A 12,008-nucleotide genomic window follows, 5' to 3' on the forward strand; every position below is an offset into this window, starting at 1 on the left:
AATGCATAGGTTGCTTTCTCTAATCCAGTAAATTTTTCGACAAATATTAGTCCCACACTGCAACTGACGTGAATGGATTAGGTGACTAGCGTCATCTGGCAATTGAAAGATAAAGTTTTTCAATCCTAATAGCAACATTAATAATATTGAAAAATATTAAAAATATTACTAAAAGATTTTTAAATTGAAAACTTATTGGTACATTTCCCTGGTGACACCTCCAAGGCTTCTACAATTTGCAAGCCAAATGGATACTGCAGAACTCTCGCCTGCACAGGTTTATCCGTACAGGTATACCGGAACGTAGATGGCCGCACTTAGATATTATCAAAAGTTTTAGGCCCGGTACTTTATGCAACTTTAACAGCGGGTTAACTAACCGGCTGTTTATCGGGACCTCTTTAGGGTCTCTTGCGTTGTAATAAATGCAATTATAATTATTATTATACTTATAATTATAATAATACTTGTAATAGCATTTATTACAACGCAAGAGACCCTAAAGAGGTCCCGATAAACAGCCGGTTAGTTAACCGGCTGTTTAAAGCTGCATAAAGTACCGGGCCTAATTCTTTTAAAAGGCCTCTTAATGCCGATACAGGTCCGGCTTATTACATTATTATTACATTTTTATTTTTGTCAGCTGTGTTTGCGTTTTTCTACTTTTCTACCTTTTCAATAATAGTTTTTAATTGAATATCAATATATACATATATATATATATATATATATATATATATATATATATATATATATATATATATATATATATATATATATATATATATATATACAAAAAATATACCTTTCTCTAAACTTTAATGCTTTTGGTGGAGTCTGTAACAGGTGGTAAGCTTTTTGTATTATGCTTATAAATATATAAGGGATAATATTTTGTACTTGGCGGTATGGTTTTGTTAATATTAGCTAGAAAGATTTAGATAGTTCAAATTATTAGCTTCAGTGCGTATGAATTATCTTAGAACTAGAAATTTTATATAAAACGAAACGATACGCTGTTTTCTTCAAAACTAGAAAAACATTTCAATGTGGTTGAGTAGGTGGATCTACATACAGTGAATCTATGTGGTAATAGGGATGTTTCAAAACTCCATGAACTTAGAAATACGCATGCTTGAAAAAAAATGAATCCTAAAAACATTAGCTGTTTTAATTTCATACTGAATTCAATGTAAACTATGCATGCTACACTATGCTACTATCAGTTAAAACTGTGTGATAATTCATTAATATTCTCGTATACAGGGTGTAACAAAAAGGCAGGTCATAAATTAAATCACATATTCTGGGACCAAAAATATTTCGATTGAACCTAACTTACCTTAGTACAAATGTGCACATAAAAAAAGCTCCATCCTTTTGAAGTTACAAAATGAAAATCAATTTTTTCCAATATATCGAAAACTATTAGAGATTTTTTTTTGCCTCTTAGTACTTTTGCGATAATCCAGTTTTTATCGAGATATTTTGAACATTTGTCAAATCCTCCACATATTTTTTGTAAATGGTTAAGTAATATTATAGAGATCTGGTAATAATATGTAAATTTATTTATAATTTACATTTTGTTAGGTATATTTTGAAACATATTTAAAAAAGAAGCCGCATCTTGATAAAAACTGGTTTATCGAAAAAATACTAAGAGGCAAAAAAGTTTTTAAAACATTATGTTTAAATTAATGGTGCTACAATAATAATTTAATTGGAACATACACAAACAAAACCCCCATTATATTTTTGTGTTAACATATTAAAAAAGAAGCCGCATCTCGTTAAAAACTGGCTTTTTGAAAAAATTCTAAGAGGCAAAAAAGTTTGAAAAACATTGTGTTAGTGTTTAACTAATGGTACTACAATACTATTTTAATTGGAACGTACACAAAAGTTTGGGGGGTTTGAGGGAACAAAACCCCCATAAAATTTATATTTATGGGGTGCACAAGTTTCACTGTTATTTTTTTTTAAGATGTTCCTGCCATAAGAATGCCACAAGAATGTTTTCGATATATTGAAAAAAATCGATTGTCATTTTGTAACTTCAAAGGGCTGTAACTTTTTTTATGTGCACATTTTTACTAAGCTAAGTTCGATTCAATCGAACTATTTTTGGTCCCAGAATAGGTATATGATTTAATGTATCGCCTGCCTTTTTGTTACACTCTGTATATATTTGTACAACTGTGGAATTCCGGTGTTACTTTAAATATTTTATGGGATCTCCACCGTTTATCATGAAAGTGACCGACAAATGCAGAATCAGCTACCCAGATATAAATGGTAGACAGGTAGGTTAACATGTTTGAAATTTTTCTCTATAAAAAGGGTTTTCATTGAAAAATGCCCTTTCTCTTTAATATTTGCAGACAAATAATATTCTGAATCATGCTTTGCAGTCTTGTGCAATTTTTGGCATTAAAGACATATTTTTTGTGAAATCGACAGTCACTTCATTATTCATGAGCGGCGAAAACATTTTAGGTTTGTTCCAACACAACGAAGAACTGTCATGTAACGATCACGTTACTATAAAATAATACGTTCCATGCGTTCTGTGTCTGTATATCGTGCGTTCCATGGTATTGCGCAGGACGGTGACGTTACATGGACGGTTTCTCGTTGTGTTGGAACAAACCTTATAACGTGATTTTTTTCGTCGCGCTATCTAGAGGCGAAAATATTTTTAGTTTTGAAGAAACATTGATATTTTAGCGCTGCATGTGCTTTTTGATACCACACCAGCGATTTTTCGAGCTAATATTTTTCGCAGCGTACACGTTTTTTAATATCAATGTGTTTTAATGTCACCATTGTTTTTACATAAATATATTTTGCAGACAAGGCAACCCATTTTTGTACAGCTATTGCAATCAGCATTCAGAGTATCTCAGTGTCCTTGGCTAGCCGCATCACAACGCTTTAATGTTGAAAATTGTATACGTACTCTCTCTGAAGTTGGTTAGTTATTTTACATATATATTATTATTATTTATTATGCAGCAGTATCTACTGCATTGGAATAATACGCCACTGGTATTATTATTGAATTGATTAAGGTCGGCACAAGCTTTCGATTCACTCTGAGAGTCATCTTCTAAATATTGGAGAATCATTCGACGTTTTTCAGTGATTTTTCTAGTAATTTGATTTAAATATGTATTCTAGGACAGCCATAAAAAAATTCCGTGGCGCAGTGGTCATTGTCCTTTTATTGACAACATTTGAATGACAAACTAACCTAAATTAGTACAAAATTTGATAGGAGGAATGAGAGCCTATGGGTAATGGGAGCCACCTTATTATTACGGATTGGAACGCCTTAATATAATAGACCAGGGCGCATCTGTAAAAATATTAGTACATTTGGACGTTGAGAGGTGACTCAAAATTTTTTTGCAGAAATTGCTTAAAAATAACTCAAATAATAATATTTGAGTTATCCTCCCTCTCAAAAAGGTCCGGATCATTGTTTAAATAATCAAAAGTTTTTTGATTATAACTTTAAAAGTATTCATTTCCGAGAAAAGTTGTACTGACATAAAAGTTGCGCAATTAAATTTCCTACAATATAGAATTGGTTAAAAATTTAGAAAACAGTCACCCTTGTTGCAAAATAACAATAATTGCGAAGAAAACATACAAAAACAAGTATTCGCATTTTACGTTTTTCAACCATTCATGGTACACTTAGGAGCTTCATATTTCACCCAGAAAAACTTTATGATACAGTAAAACAATACTGTAAATTTCGTTAAGATCGGTTCAATAGATTTTGCAAAATAAATTTTGCAATCCAGCTTTCGCAAAAAAAATTCATTTTTTCAAAATGTTACAGGACTGAATATAAAGCAGATAGCAAGTTGAAATTTTTTTTGCTTACAGAAGTGTAATGTACCTTTCATTTGCAATTTGCAAAATTAAAATCTATTAACTACCACGGCGCCAGGAATTTTTTTAAATAAACATTAATTATTGGTGCTACGCGCAGGACAGCGCAGCGGATAGTTTGCTCTGATTGGACATTCCAATGAACTTTGATAATGATTGATACATTCTAATTTTTATTACATTTCGATATAAATAAATAAATTTGTTTATTGCAAAATAAAAACACATACTCTATTCTTTGAAATAACACTTTTTTTAGCAAAAACTTTCTTTGTTCATATATTTTAACTTAGAGAATAAAAGTTTATTATTTTTAAACATATGCAATTGTTTAAACAATATTTCACAAACAATAATTAAATTAATTTGATTTTTGTGGAATTAAAATATTAAAATACAACAAAACTTAGAGTAAGAAAATAATATATTAGATAAAGATTGGAAAAAATTTTGGTGGAAATCAACTTGTGTGAATCGAACACCGCAGTCCTGCGCGTAGCACCAAAAATTAATATTTTTCCTGACGCCGTGGTAAATTATCGATTTTAATTTTGCAAATTGCAAATGAACGGTACAGTACACTTCTATAAGCAAAAAAAAATTCAACTTGCTATCTGCTTTAATTTCAGTCCTGCAATATTTAAAAAATAATAATTTTTTTGCGAAAGCTGAATTGCAAAATCTATTAAACCAATATTAATGAAATTTACAGTGTTGTTTTACTATATCAAAGTTTTTCTGGGTAAAATATGAAGGTCCTAAGTGTAGCATAAATGGTTGAAAAACGTAAAATGCGAATACTTGTTTTTGTATGGTTTTTTTCGCAATTATTACTATTTTGCAACAAGGGTGACTATTTTTTAAATTTTTAACCAATTCTATATTGTATGAAATTTAATTACGCAACTTGTATGTCAGTACAACTTTTCTCAGAAATGAATAGTTTTAAAGTTATAATCAAAAAACCAATAAAAAAATCTAATTTTTCCTTCATATTTTGACATTTTGATTATTGAAACAATGTTCCGGACCATTTTGAGTGGGAGGATAACTCAAATATTATTATATGGGTTAATTCCAAGCAATTTCTGCAAAAAAATTTGAGTCGCCTCTCAACGTCCATCTTAAAACAGATGCGCCCTGGACTATAACTGCTGAACGTACTCTACGCTTGACCTTAAGCTGTGATGGCTGATAGGTATCAAGATTATTTAAATCCGTTGATTCAGTCGATTTAAATCTGACATGGGCTATATGGTGGCCAATATAATTTTTAAATTGAATCTCATCAAGGTAATTATTCACTATCCTAGCGACGTGAAGACGTGCATTAACTTGCATTAGCACGAATCTGTCATAACCATTATGGCTGACAAAACATGATCTTCTAAAATGTTTTTAATGCACATGTCAGCTGGCATTCACTAAATCACCTCCACAAGTTCTGTATGTCCTTTCCAAGAAATACCATTCCATAGAACTATGCCGCTACCAGCAAAATTAACGCTCTGTATGAGGTTCTTCTTCAGTGCCTTATCCAGTCCGAATGTTGGCGATCATCAAAGCTATCATTGTTTTGTTGACTGCTCTGCGAAACAGCTCTGCGGAGGTTATCCCAAACCATTGTCGGAGGTTTTTCAACCACGAGATACGACAGCGTCCCGGTCCTATCCTGTCAAATACTTTGCCCTGCATGACGAGTTGAAGAACTCGATATTTTTCTCCGTTCCGCATCACGTGGCCAAGGTACTCAAGCTTACGTTGTTTTACTAAATTAAGCACTTTTTCTTTTGTCATGCGCTGTAGGACCTCAATGTTGGTGATATGGTCCACATAAGATATTTTTAGTATCCTCGTGTAGATCCACATCTCGAAGGCTTCAATCCGCTTTTCAGTGGCTTGCGTCAGTGTCCACGCTTCAACTCCATACAGTAGCACTGGAAGAACGTAGCACCTCACTATCCGCATCTTGGTTCTCAAACTGAGATCACTGCAGTACAGCAAGGATCTCAGCTTCATAAATGTAGACCGTGCCATTTCAATTCTGGATCTAATCTCTTGAGCGTGGTCTCATTGTGAGTTGAGAGTAGTTCCGAGGTAAGTGAATCTGTCGACTCTCTGGATCTCTTCGCTATCTGCCATTAGTGCCCCGGGCTCTAAATTTACACGGCTGACAATCATGAATTAGTTTTCTTAATATTAAGGTTCAGTCCGTATGTTACGCTCACAGTTCTCACACGGTCTAGTAAGGCCTGTAGATCATTTAGGCTGGTTGCTAGTAATACAGTGTCATCGGCGTAGCGGATATTATTGATGTATTCACCGTTCACTCGGATTCCCATCTCTAGGTTTGTGAGGGCTTCAGTAAAAATTTCCTCAGAGTATATATTGAAAAGAGTCGGCGAGAGCACACAGCCCGGCCTTACTCCTCGCATGATCTTCACTTGGTCGGTCAACTGGTCTTCGACCTTGACTTGAGCACGCTGGTTCCAGTATAAATTCATGATGATCCGAATGTCCTACTCATCTGTCATCTAATCCTACTCTTTGTAGGGCGGTGACCATCTTCTGGTGCTGGCAACGGTCAAATGCCTTGGCGTAGTCAATAAAACAAGCATAGACATCACAACTAACATCGCGGCATCTCTGAAGTAGAACTTGTAAGGTGAAAAGTGCTTCACGTGTACCCATAGAATCGCGGAATCCAAATTGCATTTCACCGACATTTTCCTCGCATTTCTTGTAAATTCTGGCATGTATGATTTTAAGAAAAATCTTAAGTGCATGACTCATAAGGCTGATAGTCCGGAAATCTTCGCACGTTTTCGCAGATCGTTTTTTTGGTATTGTTACAAACGTTGACAATAGCCATTCCTCTGGGATATTACCTGAATCGTAAATGGCGTTGAACAGTTCAGTTAACTCCTTCATGATTACTTCACTCATCACCTTAATAAGTTCGACGGGTATTTCGTCCGGACCTGTGGCTTTACCATTCTTAGACTGTTTTAAAGCCGCTTTCACCTCGCTTTCTAGTATTGACGGCCCTGTCATGCAATTTATTTCTGTATGAGGTTACAACTGGCATACCGTTCGCCAACTCTTCTGTTGACGAAGTTTTGTCAATTTTGGTGGTGGCGGCATAGTGCTATAGAGTGGTACTTCTTGGAAAGGACATACAGAACTTGTGGAGGTGATTGGGTGAATGACAGGTGACATGTACATTAAAATTATTTTAGAAGACCGTCTTGCCATTTGCCAGCCATGTTTGATATTCCAGATTCGTGCTGATGCACGATAACGCCTATTAGGAAAGTGAATACTTACCTTACCTTGATGAGATCCAATTTAATATCAGATTTAGATCTAATCGAGCATTTATATGACACTTTAAAACATCGATTTCGGAAAAGAAATCCTATTCCTGTAACAGTGGGGGGCCAAGGCTTTGTACCGGGTGTCCCAATAAGAATGGCTCTCGGCCATATCTCAGGAACCGTTTATAGTACAGCTTTGAGAAAAAAATATTTATAACAAAAGTTGCATCGAGAAAAGTCTGGAAATTATTTTCATAATTGTAGGTCCACCGCTAGAGAGCGTAATTGAATATCAAAAATTAAAAAATCAAAATTTTACAAAATTTACCTAATGAAAGGGCACTGGAAATCCAATCATCGTATTCTTCGTAAAATTCTGCGCATATGTGATTTCACAAGTTAAGTAAGAGGTGGGAGTGAGTGGGGACCTTCTTATGAAAAGATGGCTGTAAGTCCGGTTCTGCTTAATCGAATTTTGCATACTTGATCTTGTTGAAAACTCTTTTTCGTCAATGTAAGTGTCTTATTTTCGAAATAGCCTAATAAGTAATATGGAAGCTGGGAGGCGTTATTTAATTATTTTCAGAAATCTAGTTGTCTTTGGAAAATATTAAATACAAGTATGCATTTTTAATTCTGTATTACAAAATAAGACCAATTTAGCAACATAATTCTGAAAACTGCATGTCGATACCTTTTTTCTATCTCGAGATATCTTAAGAAATGTGTAAATTTTAAACATATCTGTTACTGTCACCGGTAAACGAGGTTAAGGAAAAGTAGTGTGCTATGGAAAAACAAATAAACATTTTCCAGATGTAAACGTATATAATTAATTAAAACAACAATAAGACAAACAACACTATAAAATATAACAAAGAAATAAAAGCAACTACTTACGTAGTCTTAGTGACTGTTTAAATGTTCAAATTGTTACCCATCATTTTCGATGCAAGCATTTACTCTTTCAAGAGTAGATTGAATAGCAACAGATTTAACTGTTTTAGACTTTTATTTATGGGGACGGATTAAAGACCTTGTTTTTGCCGCTACCACTAGGCCCACTACTCGAGAAAACATGATCTAGAATCTAGAGAATACGAAACGCCATTCAAAGCATTGCGAAAGCAGAAATTGAGACTGCTGTTCAATCTACTCTTGAAAGAGTAAATGCTTGCATCGAAAATGATGGGCAACAATTTTAACATTTAGGTCGTCACTAAGTAGTTGCTTTTATTTCTTTGTTATATTTTATAGTGTTGTTTGTCTTATTGTTGTTTTAATTAATTATATACGTTTACATCTGGAAAATGTTTCTTTGTTTTTCCATAGCACATTACTTTTCCTTAACTTCGTTTACCGGTGGCATTAACGGTTGTTTCAAATTTACACGCTTCTTAAGATATCTCGAGATAGAAAAAAGGTATCGACATGCGGTTTTTGGTATTATGTTGCTAATTTGGTCTAATTTTGTAATACAGGATTTAAAATGCATACTTTTATTTAATATTCTCCAAAGAAAACTAGATTTCCGAAAATAATTAAATTTTGTAAAATTTTGATTTTTTAATTTTTGCTATTCAATTACGCCCTCTAGCGGTGGAACTACAATTATGAAAATAATTTCCAGGATAATGTCCGGGATTATTTGTCCTAGCTTCCATACGCAGCCGAGGCAAAGATGAAGAAAAATTAAGAATATTCGAAAGAAAAATCCTCAGACGGATTATGGACCCGATAAGAATGGAAAACGGAGAAATGAGAAGAAGAATGAACCTTGAACTAAGAGACATAATGAACGGAGAAGATATAGTTAGATTTATTAAAGCGCAAAGACTGAGATGGCTAGGACACATAGAGAGATGGAGATGGAAGCCAGAAGCTGAAAGACCAAGGGGAAGACCCAGAGAGAAATGGGAGGACCAGGTCATGAGAGATATCAATATTCTGAAAGTGAGAAACTGGAGGGAACTATACACATATCGAAATGAGTAGAAGAAAATTGTAACGAAAGCCAAGTCATACAACATACTTTGACAACACACAAGAGGAATGCGGAGTGATTCAGCGCAATAAGCAAATCAAAGAGCTCTAAGTAAGAGCGGCAAACATTTCATCCGGAATGAAAGACATTGATGATGATTTTTAAATCCACGAGGAAAATAAAATTCCTGTAGCTTGCTGTATGTGTATACCATAAATCACAAAAAATACAGGATCCTTTGTAAAAGGTATATTTAAAAGACCCCATAAGGTTTACATCACAAAACAAAACGTTTTCGGATTAACAAAATCCATCATTAGTGTTAAGCCAGTGGATGCATGCGTGAGCCACCAAAAAGTTATGGGTAAAAACCCTTTAAAAGTTGCAAGAATCACATCCACGTGGGTTAGAGTCCTGTGTTGCCCTGGTTAATATCCAGGAATATTTGCAACATCCATCGATTTTATTCATAATATGCAGTATCATTTAAGATCTTGCAACTTTTAAAGGGTTTTTACCCATAACTTTTTGGTGGCTCACGCATGCATGCTATTGGTTTAACGTTTATGATGGATTACTTGTTATTCCGAAAACGTTTTGTTTTGTGATTTAACCCTTATTTGGGTCTTTTAAATATACCTTTTAAAAAGGATGCTGTATTTTTTGGAAAAAATGAGTTATGGTATCGATGCACTAGTTGCGAAATTTGGGCACATTCTGTATGTTGGGATGCAGAAATCCCTAAAGGATATGTGTGGGACTTTGTTTGGACAAGCAGAATTAAAGCTTTTTAACATTTTTGTTTTACCATTTTCCTTAGATGAAGTTTATTACACAAATAGCCTTTGTTAAAAACTATCCTTATACTTTCACTATAAAAATATAGAATGATAAGCCTTATGAGTCACACCTTGAATATCTTTCTACGTATCATCCACAGTAGAATCAGAGATAAATGTGAAGAAGACCAGGATGAAACACAATTTGGCTTCAGAAATGGACTGGGAACCCGGGACGCACTCTTTGCACTAAATGTGTTATTGCAGAAATGTCGAGATCAAAGGAAAGACGTCTTTGCTGTATTTATTGACTATGAGAAGACCTTTGACCGAGTACAACATCACAATTAATTAAAATATTAAAGGATAAAGGAGTTGATAGTCAAGATGTACGAATCATAGAAAAATTATACTGGCGTCAAACAGCGACAGCTTGCATAAATGGAAAATCAACAGAAATATGCAAAATACAAAGAGGTGTCAGACAGGGTTGTATACTGTCCCCACTGTTATTCAATTTATATTCAGATAGAATATTTAAGGAAGCGCTGCATAATTTGGAATGGGGTGTGAAAGTTAATGGAATTCTGATAAATACAATCAGATATGCAGACGATACAGATATTTTAAGTGATGATATGAATGGATTACAACACCTTTTAAATGCCATTGACACAGTGGGAAGAGAGTTTGGCCTAAATATAAACTGTTCAAAAACAAAATACATGGTATTTAGCCGTTTGGCCCATCAAGATTCACGGTTATATGTTGATGGTCATATAATTCAAAGAGTACCCAGTTTTAAATATCTCGGTTGCCATATTACTGAACAAATTTATCCAGATAAAGAGATAAAATGTAGAATCGAGATAGCTCGTACGACATTTTTAAAAATGAGGTCATTCTTCTGTAATGATACATTGCAACTTCAACTTCGAAAGCGCATGATTAAATGCTACATTTTGTCAGTCCTCTTGTATGGTGTCGAAGCATGGACATTAAAAATATCCACCATTAACCGTTTGGAGGCCTTTGAAATGTGGCTGCACAGACGTATTCTGAAAATACCATGGACGGCTATGCTGACAAATGTGGCAGTCCTTAAGAGAGCAAATGCTACCCGCGAGCTGCTTGATAACATCAAATATAGAAAGATGGCCTATTTTGGACACGTAGTAAGGGGAGACCGGTATAATATTCTTCAACTTATTATGACGGGTAAAATCGAAGGACGCAGAGGAATTGGTAGAAAGCAGGCCTCTTGGTTGAAGAATATCCGGGAGTGGACAGTAATAAAGAAAGCAGAACACCTATTTAGAATAGCTCGAGACAGAGACAGTTTCGCCATGTTAATCGCCAACGTCAAGGGGACTTATAGGGCACGTTAAGAAGAAGAAGAATTAAAATATCTGGTGACTCCCATTACCCGCTTGATGGGGCTATGGGAGTCGAACCTTTTTTTTATTTTTTTAATAAGTTCTGTTATATAATTAGTTACGTTTGAAAAAAGTCACATATAACAAAAATATCCATGCAAACCTTCATATATTTAAATTTATTTAAAGGTTAATAGTGTGGTTTAAAAAAATATTTATTTAGGTGGCTCCCATTCCCCCCATCTCTTCCATAAACAAATCGAAAGTCATGAAAATCCATAAAGAAATAATTGAATTGGTACAATTTAGTATCTGTAGAATAAAGTACTAGTGATCGTATTATTTCAGCAGTCTCATATAGTTTCTAAATTTATATTTCTTGCAGCTAAAAATAGAGGTATTGCTATACCCCTCGATCTAGAAAGCCAAGTATCTGCTATGTTTAATAGAGCTACAATTTTAACAAGGCAAACCAGTAAATGGTTGCAGGCTGCTAAAACTCCAAAGATGGAAAGATCTCAGTCACAGGCAAGTTTTTTTATTAATATTATAGTTGTATACAGTCCGTCCAATATACTTACTGTTGCACGTCATTATCTACGTCAGAGATCTAAGTTGACATTGTTGCCCAATTACAAAAAATTCT

At 34.2% G+C, this 12,008-nt stretch overlaps 1 protein-coding gene across 9 annotated transcripts in view; it reads left to right on the forward strand.

The window, feature by feature from the left end:
- The window catches only part of LOC114335612 (inositol 1,4,5-trisphosphate receptor), a 258,085-nt gene that overhangs the window by 167,146 nt on the left and 78,931 nt on the right, over positions 1-12,008 (forward strand). For all 9 annotated transcript variants that reach the window (XM_050641294.1, XM_050641298.1, XM_050641300.1 and 6 more), the window contains 2 exons: positions 2,856-2,976; positions 11,748-11,890. In XM_050641294.1, coding sequence (XP_050497251.1) covers positions 2,856-2,976; positions 11,748-11,890 — 264 coding nt within the window. The remainder of the gene's footprint in view (positions 1-2,855; positions 2,977-11,747; positions 11,891-12,008) is intronic.

The sequence above is a fragment of the Diabrotica virgifera genome, chromosome 10 (genome assembly GCF_917563875.1).
Source record: "Diabrotica virgifera virgifera chromosome 10, PGI_DIABVI_V3a".
Lineage (NCBI taxonomy): Eukaryota > Metazoa > Arthropoda > Insecta > Coleoptera > Chrysomelidae > Diabrotica > Diabrotica virgifera.